This window comes from Rhineura floridana, chromosome 5 (assembly GCF_030035675.1).
Source record: "Rhineura floridana isolate rRhiFlo1 chromosome 5, rRhiFlo1.hap2, whole genome shotgun sequence".
In the NCBI taxonomy this organism is placed as follows: domain Eukaryota; kingdom Metazoa; phylum Chordata; class Lepidosauria; order Squamata; family Rhineuridae; genus Rhineura; species Rhineura floridana.
Genome location: NC_084484.1, coordinates 25802033 through 25816941, shown reverse-complemented (window position 1 = coordinate 25816941; position 14909 = coordinate 25802033). Strand labels below are relative to the sequence as shown.

General features: G+C 43.4%; 1 protein-coding gene across 2 annotated transcripts; it reads left to right on the top strand.

Annotated features, from left to right (window-relative positions):
- Positions 1 to 383: 383 nt before the first annotated feature.
- Positions 384 to 13507, top strand: COMMD6 (COMM domain containing 6). 2 transcript variants are annotated; one of them, XM_061630009.1, is made up of 7 exons: positions 384 to 528; positions 3733 to 3791; positions 5917 to 5982; positions 6088 to 6164; positions 9484 to 9652; positions 12344 to 12496; positions 12945 to 13507. In XM_061630009.1, the coding sequence occupies exons 1-7, from the start codon at positions 477 to 479 to the stop codon at positions 12993 to 12995; spliced, it is 627 nt and encodes a 208-aa protein (XP_061485993.1). In that variant the 5' UTR covers positions 384 to 476; the 3' UTR covers positions 12996 to 13507. The 2 variants fall into 2 exon arrangements, with proteins under 2 accessions (XP_061485993.1, XP_061485994.1); XM_061630010.1 differs by lacking the exons at positions 384 to 528; positions 3733 to 3791 and having other exon boundaries at positions 9489 to 9652.
- The last annotated feature ends 1402 nt before the right edge of the window (positions 13508 to 14909 follow it).

Here is a 14909-nt window from a genome sequence, read left to right as displayed (position 1 = left end):
AGTGGCTTTCAGGTCGAGCAAGATTCCTTGCTTACTCGGACGGAAGTCCCACGTTAGTCAAACAGGAGACGCTGCAATGCAGTTCATGTCTACTCAGAAATAATCTCTATTGGGCTCAGTGGGACTTACTTCCAGGTAAGTGTGTATTGGATTGCAAGACTTACTCCCAGATAAATACTCGCGCAAAATCTTACATACTTTCCCTGTCCTAGCCTGCAAAAGCAATGAACTAAAGAAATAACACAAGATCTGAGACGTCCGAGGGTGGTCCTACGCTCCTGTCATCCATTTGAAGCAAAGGGAGAGGAGGGAACTACATATTCTGATTGGATAGAAGGAAAGCTTCCGAAGAGATAAAAGCTTTCTGTGGGTAGGTGCAGCTTCAAAAATAACCAATCAGAGCACAGTTTTTCGCTTGCTCATATACCCCGGCAGTGTGATGGGAGACCAGCTAGAGGGCGTGTCTTTTTCTGTCAATGGCTGCAGGAGCTGCCGCGATGGTGTTCGGGAGGCCGCTCGAACCTTGGGGTGAGTTTTGGGGGCAATTCGGTGGTGCTGGCGCCAATTACGTTTGGGACGAGACTATGGTAGAAGTAGCACAGAAACGTGTTGGAGAGTTGAGTGGGAAGGAAAGGAAAAGTGCTGGAGTTCGCTATACGTTTTCCTGGGAGTGAACCTTATTGAACATAGCGGGACTTACTTCAGAGTAAATGCACGTAAGGTGAGGCTGTAGGATTGGTTGTAGATTATGCTTCTGGAAACCCAAGTACTTCCTAGGCTATATTGAGTCTTAATGCCGCTCCAGCGCTTCCTACCTAGAAAACACACGTATGCCTCCCCAAGAATACTGGGGACTATAGTTTATCCCTCGCAGAGCTACAGTTCCTAGCACACTTAACAAACTACAGATCCCAGGGTTCTGTGGGGAGAAAATGTGCTTTAAGTGTGTGGCATCACGCTTCCCTGCTATTTATCTTTTACGACCCTTTCTCAAGAAGTCTAATTGCAAGTAAGTCCTCTGTTTCAGTGGGACTTGTATTGTAGCCTGAATTAGAAACGATAGGTATTGCACTCATATAGGCTTTCCACGTGTTATACTGGATGTGTGTAACTGCGTGTTTGTAGTTGTGTTTAACAGCTTATAAGAAAGAGCCAAAATGTACTTTTAAGTCACCATGTGTACTTGGTCCCTGAAGAAATTACTTGTGTGTAGGTTTGTTCACATGGCTATGATCAGGGCCACTATCAGATTTAAATAGTCCCTCAGTTTGGTGCAAATCTGTGCCCTTGCCCAATTTAAATAGTCCCTTTTCCTAGTTATGTTAATCCAGTTTCAAAGAACATTGGAGGACGAGAGAGTGTACACAAGTCCGAGGATATCTGTTTTCAGCAGGGAAGTGTACAGTACTGTACTTGTGGAGGTTCCTGTGCATTTTGGAATCCTGATTTTTGTATATGCTCCCCTGAAATGTTTACTTAAGCAGCATAATCAATGCCTGAATAGGGTTAGTGTCTCTCCTTTTTGTAGGAAAATGATGTGGCCTTTTAGGACTGTTATCAATGGAAAACCTGTGGCCCTTCAGATGTTAGATTACAACTCCCATCATCCTTGACCATTGGTCATGCTGGCTGGGACTCATAAGAGTCAAAGTCCGACAACATATGGAGGGCTACAGGTTCCTGCTTCCGGTTGTCTTAAAAGAAGTTGCCCTATGGTTTTTTTTAGTCTTTTTTTCTAATGGACTCAAGTGGATATTTGAATTTTTTGACATGTTTCTGAATATACTTTCCCTCAAACAACTTGAGGTCATTGTTCTGCTATATTCCAAACTTGTATGGACTATAGGCATCTGGGGGTTGATTTGTAATATTTATCATTACTTTGCTTATCCAGCAAACACTGATACCAGTGGTATGGATTTTGCTGACACTATTGAGTGGAAAGCCATTCCTCTTTATTCATTCATTAGTTGAATTGAAGAGTAAAGCCAAAATATTATTATTCACTAATAGGCAAAAAACCTTGCTGCTAAAGAACACACTGATAGCCAAAGGATATTTCTATCAAACTTTTAAAAGTGGGGAAATTAGGCAGCTACAATGAATGCACCAGGGGAGCAGGAGATCTGATCTCCTCTCTGAGATTTTGTAAAAAAAATGTAAATGTACTGCCTTCAAGTTGATTCTAACTTATGGTGAGCCTATGAACAGGGTTTTCATGGTAAGCGGTATTCAGAGGGGGTTACCATTGCCTTCTTCTGAGGCTGAGAGGCAGTGACTGGGCCAAGGTCACCCAGTGAGCTTCATGGCTGTGTGGGGATTTGAACCCTGGTTTTCCAAGTCATAGTCCAACACCTTAATCACTGTACTGCCCTACAAATTTGTAAAAATGCAAACACAATTTGGGTTGGTCTTTCACAGTCCAATCCATTTCCTGTGTAGCTTGGAAGAAGTTGCCACCACTCACCAGATGCTCAGAGGCACATGTTACCAAGCTACACAGGAAGTGGATTGGACTATGAAAGACCAACCCAAATTGTATTCGCATTTTGACAAATTTGTAGGGCAGTCCGATATCTCAGAGAGGAGGTCAGGTCTCCTGCTCCCCTGGTGCATTCACTATAGCTGCCCAAATTCCCTGCTTTTTAAAGTTTGATAGAAATATCTGTGGGATATAGGTACATTCTTAAACCGCAAGGGTTTTTTTACCTATTAGTGAATTTCTCTGCTTTTTAATGCGGAAGGTAAGAAATGGGATCCTGTGCAAGTTTGTTGAGAATGGATTGATCATTTGCATGCTTATTGAGGTCAGTGGGATTTACTCCTGTGCGATCATGCTTAGGATAGGTGAAACTGACCATGGGGGGGAAGATGGAGGGAGGGAGGGCTGGAGTGGGCAGGGGAGGAGGAAGAAGGGAGGGGAGGAAGAAGGGAGGGGAGGAAGGGAGAGGGATGGGGAAAGGCAGGTCTGATCATTTGCATGCTTATCAAGTTCAGTGGGATTTACTCCCATGCTATCATGGTTAAGATAGTTAAAACTGACCATGGGGGGGGAGAAGGGGGGTATTGGAAGGGGATGGGCGAGGAGGGGGCAAGAGGGAGGGGATGGTTTGATCATTTGCATGTTTTTTTAATTCAATGGGATTTACTCCTGTGCAATCATGGTCAGGATAGGTGAAACTGACCTGGGGGAGACACAAGAAGGGGAGGAGATTGGGTGCATGGGTGGGCACTGTGCAGAGGGGAAGCCCCTTTCCTTTCCTTTCCAAAAGGAAAACTCTCGTGGCTGTATAATAACTAATAGCAAATAACTTTTTAAAAAAAATGTTCAGAGCAATCTTGAACCCCAGCAGGGGAAGAGAGGGGGAGTTGCTGTGTCCCAAGCCCTGCTTCTGTTGCCAGCCAGGGTGAAAGATGGGGAATGGCTTTTCTCTTCTTTTTAGCTGTGCTAGGTGAAGCCAGACAGGTGCAGCTGAAGGGCCCCAGGTGATTGAAACCCACCAGCGGTATGCCCTATTTGGGGGCTTTTCTTCAGGCTATTGCCAGTGGGCTACCCACTGGCATTCATTTTCTACCCTGCTGGGTGCATCAGGACCCTAAGCAGCGGAGGTGGAGTCCTCTCTGCCAGCAGAGTGTCCCCTCTATTAACCCCCTCCAGTGGCACAGATTAGGGTAAGGACTGCACAGTGATTAAAGTATGAAACCCAATAAAATCTTCTCTCTGTATTGTAGATTTTGGCACCACAACAGACATAATTAAAACAATACCACAGGATTTGTTTGCAGAGCTAGTAAGTAACATCAATCTCCTTTTCCTGTTTTAATCATGTATAATTTAATTGCGATTTTCCTGTGTTGTGCGTCTTAACAGGTTTTGTAATTTACTTCCTAAAATTTCTGATGTGCAGTTTCATGAAGGAAAGTCAATTTTGCTTTAGTGTATTGTAAGCTGGAGCCATGTTGCCACATGTGGGACTGGAATATTTTCCAGACTTCCTTGTTAAGACTTCGGCTGCAGTCCTTTGTCCCTGGGAGTAAGTGCAACTGAACACTGTGGAATGTAAATCTGAGTAAATATGCAGAGGATAGCACTGTTCATAAACATAATCCTACCAATTCATATTTAAGTAGAGGATAATTTTTATCTGGTTAAGCTTCAGATATGCTTGTATTATTTAACTGAACTCATTCAAGAATCATCTCCCACAAATCATTAGGGTCGAAATAATCTAAATTCTAGTCTATTCAGATTATGGCCGCATTCACATGTAATAAGCCATGGCTTAACGTGAACCTGATGGCTCTTGGGGAGGAGTTTACAGCCACTTTTCTCAAGAGTTTGTTGTTGGCTTCCAATTGTGGATAAGGAGCAGAGAGCTTAACCACAATCCTGCATTCAGATGACAGGCTAAGCCAAACCTTAGTTTAGCTGCCACACCACACTGAGCTAACAGGACCAGTGGGTCCTTTCTGGGAGCCAACATGTGTGTGCAGTCCTGGTAAGCCATAGTTTGCCTTAAATTGATGTATGAACCAGGCCTATACCTCTTTACCAGGGCTGGCCCCAGGCATGCTGGGGCCCTTGGGCACCAGCCTGCCGTGGGCCCCTCTGCTCCCCTTCCGTGATCTTGGAGGTGGCAGAGGCCTCAGCACCTTAGGGAAACCTCAACTGCCATCTTGATTGATGGCAACTCTGCGTGCGCAGTGCACGCAGCGGCAAAAAACAGCAGAGAGAAAGGTAGGTAAAGCGGGGGGATGGCAGGTGGCTTGGAAGCTCCTGTCCTGTGATCTGCGGCTCTTGCTGAGGATCGCAGAAGGGGAGCGGAGGGGCCCCTGTAGCTCTAGGAGCCCTTGGGCCAGTGCCCCACCTGGCCACCCTTTAGAACCGGCCCTGCTCTTTACTGAAAGATTTAGAGCTCTTGGCCAGCTCAGGACTTTTTAGTTGATTGTTTACCTTTTAAGAGAGCCAATGTGGTGTAGTGGTTAAGGTGTAGGACTACGACCTGGGAGACCAGGGTTTGAATCCCCACATAGCCATGAAGCTCAGTGGGTGACCTTGGGCCAGTCACTGCCTCTCAGCTTCATGAAAACCCTATTCATAGGGTCGCCATAAGTCGGAATCGACTTGAAGGCAGTACATTTTTTAACTTTTAAAGATAATTTGCAAGACCTTAATACAGATCCACTGTTGCAGATATGATGCGTGAGAGAACTTACAAGGGCATCCTTAATATTTTAGTGGCACACCACAACCAAAGAAGCATTTAACTATCAGTCTCAATTATTTAAAATTTGCATTCATTAATTAATCAAGTAAAACCTTTAGTTAGCCTTTTGTTTGGGCCAAATTTATTTCTGCTGATTAGTTATTTTTGCTGCTATTGGGATTATGTTTTTGTATTATTATTATTGAACCTTATTGTGAATTACAAGGGTATTGTTTCAATTTATTGTGCATTTCAGAACTTTATTCAATCATTTGAATTTTGTAACAGTGAATTATGTAACTTTGTTAATGTTGTGGGCCACCTTGAGTATAGATTACTGTGGAAAGGTAGCATACAAATAAACGATGATGATGATGATGATGATGATAAAGCTTGCAGCCTTAGGTAAATCATGAAAATCTTCCTGTCGAGGCCTTCCCTACCATGAAGTTGATAAGTACCTAGCTGATTGTCAGTTATTTAATATTATCACAGTGGGACACCATATTGATTGTGTGGCTTAGGAGTCTAAATGTTTTAGGACAGTAATAAAACCAGGGATCTGTCTACCACACTTTTTTATTGCTCATATATTGATAGCAAATAAATGCAGCTTTCAGAAAAAAATATACGTTTAAATTCCACAAATTTCATTTGCAGTTAACAAGCAGTTACATCTAAGAACCACTGAAATCTTTTTTCTTTGCAGTGTGAACAAATTATTCAGTATCTCCAATGTCAGATCCCAGCTGTAAATACAGTGGAACTATGTCAGGTAACTGGATTGCTAATAGTAATATGAAAATAAATTTGTATGTGTATTAATCTGCTTCATAATTTGTCCTCTGTTACAACCCTATGAACTGTGCTTCCCTCCTAGAGATTTCAAGCAGCTGGGATTGAAATAGTCACTAGTGACCTGGCAAAGGTAGTTAATGCCATTTCCTTTGTATTCAGGTAAGCAAACATAGGCCTTGGTTTCCTTTAGCTATTCAGGAAATACATCCTTACGGGGGGTTTTCTGCACAGAAAAAAATAAATGGAAGATATTGGAATGATACATTCTACAGTAATAAGTTACCAAATGACCTTTACCACTTAATGTTTTTTTTTTAAAAAAAATAACATTTGTAATTATGAGCAGTGCTTTTGTAAATTAAAAAATATTTATTTACATTATAGTCCAGGTTTCTTAAGCCTAGTTTCTCATTCAAGAAAACTTTGTTGAAATTCTAGACATTCATTTTGTCTTATAAGCTGACCTTTGGTTAAAGGTTGTGAATTTATGACTTGGGATGCATACGGGTGTTCCTAAGCTTGTCAGGTGCCTTCTGAACTTTTTTCCTTGTTTAATTAATGAGAAGGAGGACAAAGTGTCCTCCGTACAAACAGGTTCACCTTGTTGGCTGCTAATGTCTTGGCATATGACTTCAGACTACAGCTGGGGCCTTGCACTACTGAGTACTACTCGGCACAAAGGTTCCCTGTACATAAGAAGCCAGATGTCATGAGGAAGACTTTTAGCATTACTGCTTGAGATACTTCTAACTGAAGAGAGCTGGAACCCTGAATATGTAAATATATTAAATAAATACGTAAATCTATTAACCAGAGTGATCTGGGTGTAAATTCGCCCAGTCTCAAATGTGCCATTCTTAGGCAAGGCAGTTGAGCGGGTGGTGGCTAAACAGCTGCAAGCACACTTTGAAGAAACGGATTATCTAGATCCATTTCAATCGGGCTTCAGACCAGGACATGGGACTGAAACAGCCTTGGTCGCCTTGGTAGATGATATGAGAAGGGCGTAGGATAGAGGCGAATGCACCTTCCTTGTCCTTCTCGATCTCTCAGCGGCTTTCGATACCATTGACCACGGTATCCTCTTGGACCGCCTGCAGAGGTTAGGTATTGGGGGCACTGTATTGCAGTGGTTCCATTCCTTCCTCTCTGGGAGGTACCAAAGAGTAGCACTGGAGGAGGAGGTTTCAGATCCCTGGCCCCTCACTTGTGGGGTACCACAGGGGTCTATCCTTTCTCCAATGCTTTTTAACATCTATATAAAGCCGCTGGGAGCAATCATCAGGAGATTTGGGCTGCAGTGTCATCAGTATGCAGATGACACACAGCTCTATCTCTCATTTAAATCTTCACCAAGGTTGGCTGTGGAAACCCTGTCCAAATGTCTGGAGTCGGTGAGTGGCTGGATGGGAAGGAATAAGCTGAAGCTGAATCCTGACAAAACCGAGGTGCTGTTTGTGGGAGACAAGGGAAGGTTGGGAGATATAGACCTGGTGCTTAACGGGGTACGACTGCCCCTGAAAGACCAGGTCCGTAGCCTGGGGGTCATTCTTGACTCCCAGCTGTCCATGGAGGCTCAAGTTTCGGCTGTGAGCCGGGCAGCTCTGTATCAACTCCATCTGATACGGAGGCTACGACCCTACCTTCCCAATCATCTGCTCCCACCGGTGGTACATGCCTTATCACCACTTGCCTAGACTACTGTAATGCGCTCTACGTGGGGTTACCACTGAAAACGGTTCAGAAGTTACAGCTGGTACAAAATGCAGCGGCGCGTCTGATTACAGGTGGCCGCCGTAGAGATCACATCACTCCTGTGTTGAAGGAGTTGCATTGGTTACCGGTTGTGTACCGAGCCCAATTCAAGGTGTTGGTCTTAACCTTTAAAACCCTATACGGTTGTGGCCCAGCTTATCTGAAGGAGTGCCTCCAGCATCGACAGGGATGCCGCTCAACAAGATCAGCCTCAGAAGACCTTCTCTGGATCCCACCTGTCAAAACAGCTAGACTGGTGAGGACTCGAGAGGGCCTTCTCAATTGTGGCCCCCACCCTATGGAATTCTCTCCCAAATGATCTACGCCATGCCCCGTCTATAATGAGCTTCCGCCGGACCCTGAAGACCTGGTTTTTTAGGCAGGCTTTTGGAATGGGCTAGTTTTACTGTGTTTTTAAATTTTTAACTGTTTTATATACTGTTTTATCGTGTACGTCGCCCAGAGTGGCTGGCTAACCAGCCAGATGGGTGACTAAGAAATCTCATAATAAATAAATAAATAATAAATAAATTCCTACTCACAGACAAGAGCAGGGGTTTTCAAGCTGGGGCTCCTCAAGAAAAAACTGACTGATCACTGTTATTGAACTTCCACATAACTTGCAAGTACTTAGTGTTAAGTATTTAGTGTTCTGTTGAGATCTGGGCTATCCTGTACAACAAGGGTGGCTAACCTTTCTTGGCTCAAAGATGGTGTTGTGGCTTGGCCACCCCCTTTAAGGACCACATGTCAGCCTGTGCACACATGTCACCTATGCATCCCTGCACACAACTGCACATACACATGCAATACATACATGCAGGGGAATACACACAAGCAGCTTACAAATGCATGTGTGTGCACATGCACCCTAACTGTGGGGTAGGACAGACCTAGCAGCAGGCATGCGCGCACTTACACTCACCTGCTCAGCAGCATTTTTGCTGTACTGGTCAGCGTTGGTGGGGAACATAGCATTTTAGAGGGGAAAACATTAATTTTTTGAGAGGAAAAAACTGTTGCTCAGCCCAGCTGGCATCATTTGGCTCTCACCAATGTCTTTGGAAGACGGATCACCCTTGAGAGCAGGCACTTTGGCTGCAGTTGAGAATAATCATGACAAATTGTCCCTCTTTGTGATACATAGACAGAAAGCAGTTTGCCCAACATCAGCAGGAAGATAATGCAGAAGCGCAAAATATCAGACGAGGAAGCAGTGATTTGGTGCACTTTGCAGAAAGCCAGATATATCAGAAACTACCTGGTCAGTGTAAAACATAATGTATGTAAAAATGCTGCTGCTGGCTAAAGTTGGAGAGTCTCTAGGGCCATCTTTTTGGGAGGCTATATATATAATCTGTGGCTTAACCACCCCTGCCCTCACATCTTCTACAATACATAAGGGTTCCACCACTTGCCTATTCTTTGGCAGACATGTCGTGATGAAAAGGGTTCCCTGAAGAGGAAAAACCACTGGCCCAAGACAAACCATGATTCCCTCTGCTTAATGGTGTTCTTTGTGAGAATGCAATGAGATAACCACAGGAACTCACTGGAGGAGTGAGCCATAAATGTGATAAATGATAATATTGTACTTCTTTTAAGCAAACTGCTAAAATAGGCAGTCTTCCTGGGAAAAGCAATATTTTAAAATTTTCCTTTGTTCTATTTAAAATATAGTATTTAAGTCCCCCACTTTTTTCTATCTCCTTTTCTTGTTTAGCACAGCATCAAATAATAAACTCTCGTCAGAAGAACTCTCCACCAGACTAGGCAATGCAGTTGGTGCTCTGCCAAAGCAAGCTGTACAGGTTATTCGGCACATATGGAACGAGCAGGGACGATCCATCACAGTGTCAGAAGATGCTAAAAATGTAGCAGCTGTTGGACAGGTAAATAATTCATTCCGTTGAAAGTTAACGCTAGAATGTTATCCTTCTGCAAAGCACCCAAGTAAAATGTTCAGCTGTATAGTTTTTCTTGAGCATTGTTGCCTGCTTACACCAGGGGTGGGGAACCTTTTTGGCTCCATGGATGAGATCCTTATCAGGATCAGCTTCATGGACCCAATTTGACAGGTGGGCAGGGCTGTTCACCTATCAATCACATGATGTCATTAAGGTACCACGCGGTTGACTTCTGGGTTGTCCTGCCCACTCATTAAAATTCTGCTCGGGTTTCCAAGCTGCCATTGCCACAGAGGGAAGCTCGAGAAAGAAGCCTGCAATTTGAAATGCAGGCATTCTTCTTTTGCTTAATGTGGTGGTGGTGACAGTGGAGAGGAAGGAAGCAGAGAACTATTTCTCCCTTCCCCCCCCCCACTGCTGCTGCTACTGGGGTAAGCATGCTGAGAGGTAAAAACAGTTTCTATTGGATGGCAACTGTTTCCCCCTCCTTCAACAAGGCATGCTCAGCTGATGGGTGGTTGGGAGCATTGTCACAGGAACAATCGGGAGCCCACTTTGAAACTCCCAATTGTTCCTTTGATGTCCAGCCCTTACTTACCGGTGGAGGGTCATGGGCTACCACCAAGAAGGCCCTGCCTCATGACATTGCTCCATGTGTCATGGTGACTGGCGGGTCTCCCCTGCCAATCTTAAAGCATTGTTTGGAAGAAATTAGAGAAGGTGCTTCTTTCAGTACTTGTGCTCTAAGTCGTACAGTACTTTGTACACCAGTACTAATACCTTGATACTGGTGGCAAACAGGCACCTAGTGCAGAATTTTAAGAATCAGTGTAACATAATCCCATCTTAACACCCCCCACATAACACCTTGGCAGTGGCATTCTCCAGTAGCTGCAATTTCACACCATCTTCAAGTGTAGCACCATGTAGAACATGTTGCAGTAGGCCATATGAGAGGTTATTTGATCACTGAAGCGCCACTTCTAGTGCAGAAATGGCCATAGCTGTATCTGAACCAGCTGTATCTGGGCATAGGCACTTATCAACACTGAAGGCAGCTGGGCCTCCAGCGACAGCTTGGAATCCCCAAGCTATGCACAAGTTCCTACCTCATCCAGGGCAGGCCTTCTTCCTAATTCCTGAACCTAGGAACTACCTATCTGCAGTGCCTCGATTTTATCAGGATTCAGCCTCATCTGGCCCATCACTGCCTCCAGGCACTGGTCCACCATTTCCACTGTCTCTCCTGATTCAGATGGAATGGAGTGATAGAGAACTGTGTATCATCTGCATATTGATGATACCATGGTCCAAATCCCCAGACAGTCATGACTGGGTGAGAGGGAAATTTGCAGCTGAACCATAGTTATCTACAATCCCAAGATCTAAAATCTCCCCTCAGAAGGGGTCACACCACTGCTTTTGTCAATGCAGTGGGCATCACTCTTTGCTAGAGTTGAGGCATTAACCACTTCTTGGACTCACCCAGTTAATTCCTTCCTGCCAGATCTTAAGTCATAATGGGCAGGGCCACGAAAGTACATGGTAGGTCTGATCCTGCAAACTGTGGGATAACAAACCCATGGCTATGTAATCCTATTAATATGCATTGGTTGCACATTGGTGAAATGCTATGGCCATGTTCAGGCATAACACTAAACCATAGTTTATCATGTCAGGAACTAGCTGCAGCAAGATTTGGATTCATGCTCTCCTCTCTCTTCTTCCAGTAGCTATGAGAAAGAGTTTGGAAGCTTTTGGTTCCAATTTTGCTTAACAACAGATTGTTGTCCTCTCAGGTGACAAACTATGATTAATATTAACTATGGTTTGTTTGAAACAAACCAGGTTGAAACCAGCATGCATTCAATTCATGCTGAGCAGCATTGGTCGATACCCAGAATAGAGAAGAGTCGGCACCCTAAAATATACGCTAGAATGTTTGCCACCATGCAGGGATTCCTCAACAAATGAGTCACTATGGAACATGTTCTCTCAAGAAGTCTGAAATCTACTGGCTCGTATATTAAATTATTTCAGATGAGGAATATCAGGTTGGTAAATTCCAGGTGCAGATGATTGTTTTCCCAAACTGACATAGTGGCCTGGCTTTCATGCTGTATTAAACTTTAGGGTATTTTTTTTAAAAAAAGCTATGGTTTAATGTGAATGAGCATCATGCTTAAACATTCCCATGATGTTCCTCCCCTGCTCTTGCTGCTGTCTCTGTGCTGCAGATGTAAAAGCCAGAGTCTGGCTTGTGTTGTCTGAATCTGGGCTGATGCTGGAATTCTCTCCAAACAAACTGCAAGTGGTAACCAAGGATTGGCTTACCGCTCATGATTTGTTTGGGGGGAACAACCCATGAGCCTGGGTTCAGACAACAAGCCACTCTGGCATACTGCTTGCTTGCATTGAAGGATAAATTTATTTTTAAACTGTGTTTTAATGTGAGCTGAGCCAGTTAATTTCTAAATTAGCACAATATGGTTTGCTGTGAACCAGAAAGTCAAGGAAGCACCTGAAGGAAAGAAACAGTGCATGAACTCAAGGGTCACTAATGGAATGTCAAACCCTAGTTTGGTCTTGCATTTGGCAGAATGCATAACTGGCATGTTCAGCCTCAAATAACTCTGTTGGCCACAGTATCTGGAATGTTTTGTCTTTTGTTTGCAGCTTATTGATTTTCAGTGGAAGCTGGGGATGGCAGTGAGCTCTGACAGTTGTAAATCTTTGAAGTCTCCTTATGTTACAATTACAATAAAAGTGGCAGATGCTTCAGGGCACATCACAAGCAAAACATTTGAAATGACAGTTCCACAATTTCAGGTTTGTATACAATCTTTGTGTAATTTAACATTTAAAGGTTGGTACTTGTTCGAATGTGATTACAAATAAACTGTGTTGTAATGGACACGTCACTGATTCTATGTTCCATGGTAGCCGGTCACTGAAGCAGTTATTTGCATAACAGTGGCTGTCCATAACGAGAAAGCAGGAGGAATTTCTATATGAGAGAAGGAAGATTTAAGAAATGCAAAAGCCTGCAGTGTGAAATGGCCCTGAATGGAAATTTGGAATCGGGCATACAAGGCAAACACCTTCCCAACTTGGTGCCTTAGAGCTGTTTTAGACCAATGGCCAGCATGGGTAGCGATGATGCAGTTGTAGTCCAAAATATCTGGAGAGCAGAAGATTGGGGTAGGCTGCTGTAGGTGCTACGTACGTATCATGGGCTGAATGCAAAATATTTATGCATCCTTTCTTTCCATTTTAGAATTTCTTCAATCAGTTCAAGGAAATGGCAGCTGTTTTTGAGACAGTGTGAACAGCACCTGGGCAGGTTATTTGAACCAAATGCACTGTCCCCTTTTGCCGATAGAACTTAAATGTTTTTTTATTAAGGAAAGGTATGTGAATTTATCACCATCTCAATTTCCTACGTAACTTTGCCTATCTCATAGATAGTTCTTGTTTGAAAGAACATCTGAAAGTCCACGACCTGTGCAAAATGCCATCTTCATATTGCCTGAAATTCTGCACCAGTGTAGAAGGATGTGCTGCTTTAAGAGCAAAAGTAGCGGGCATGGAATTTTCACCATACAGAAGAATCCAGAGAGGTGGACTGCACAGGTGATCTTGTCTGAGGGTTGTTAGGACATAATTATAAAGCTTATGCTTTCTATCAAATATTAGCACTGTCTCTGTATATGATTAAATAACTGAGTGCCTAATACATTATTAATATGTTACCAATGAAAAGTGGCGTGTTACAGATTTTGGAAACCAAAAATTCAATTGTTTTCTATTAAATCTAATAAAATGCTGGGGAAATAGTTACACCTTCACTCCCATGAATGTGTGCTGCCTTTTGTTTGTCACATTGCTTATTAACCATAAAACTGTGTGCAGGCGTACTTGTCGGTTGCTATATGTATTTTGCACAGTAGTTTAGGCTAAGATTCAATGGGGGGCAACTGGTTTTCCTTCCATGCCCTGGGCTTAATCAGTGCCCCTTGGATCCCCTGAAAATCAGGGACCCTTTCTTTGAAAATAGAGTGACATTCAGTGTGGTGCAAGGGGACTGCCTCCGAAAGGCAAAATTGTCTTCATTCCCTTATGTGCATGCACACATCCTGGTCAGTCAAGTTATATCTGCAGTGACAGCTCAAGATTGTAACAGCGCAGCCCCTTCCTGCAGCTTCACCTATTGATCTCCCTATTCTGCTCCACACACCAGCTACTTAACTCTCAACTGAAGCTGTTCCCTCCATCCTCCTGAAGATGGGAGACAGGAAAAGGGCCAGATGCTATTGTTAAGCATTTTGAAAGAACGCTCTGAATTCACTGGGATCGTATTTTTATTATATAACGTTGATACTGGTTGAACTAGCCCCATTGGACTTGTAAGACTTGCAACCAAAAAAATCTGATTAGAGACCATTAAAAACAAACCCTACAACCAAACTGCCTAAGCGAGTAGCAGTATATTAAAACAAACTTTATCATCTCTGTAGAATTCCAAAGGCCTTCCTCAACAGGAAGGTTTTCCAAAGTCTTCTGAATGTCAGCAGAGAGTCAGCCAGGCAAGCTTCATTTGAGAACAAATTGCAGAGATGAGGAGCCACAAAAGAGAATTTTTTAAGCTCAGTGTAGGGAAGAAGTAAAAAAGATTTGGGAGGAGCAAAGCAGCTGTGATTTCCTCTCTGTACTCTCATATCTGTTTATATATTAGCCTGAACATACTAAACAGACCCAGATGCAAAATAGTAGCTCAGGAGACAAAGCTGATGGAAAATGGTGGTGCAAGGGCCAAGCCAATTGTACGCTGAACCTCATAAGCCATCTAGTGAGATAATCTGCACGTACACGTACAAATCTAATCTGAACAATTTAAACTGAAGTGTGCGTGGATGTGTGGGTGGGTGTTATTAAACAAATGGGAATAAACTGTTGACACTGCAAATCGTTCAGCTGATCTACCAGTAGATCCTTATGTACCTCTGTTTTAGAGAATTTAGCAGTTAAATGAATTAGCAGGAAAGTCAAGCAGAAAAAAAAAGTTACGCTGAAAAAGCATGGTTAGAATGAGTTTGAGATTTACTTTGAATTGTTTTCAAGGTCAAGCTAGATGTGATGGCACCACAGCTGTATGTCAGAATTGGATTGCCATCTCAACCACATGGGTGGGTGGGTCTTCTCAGCCATACCATGCCCTTCTCCTCACCCAGAACTACTTTGC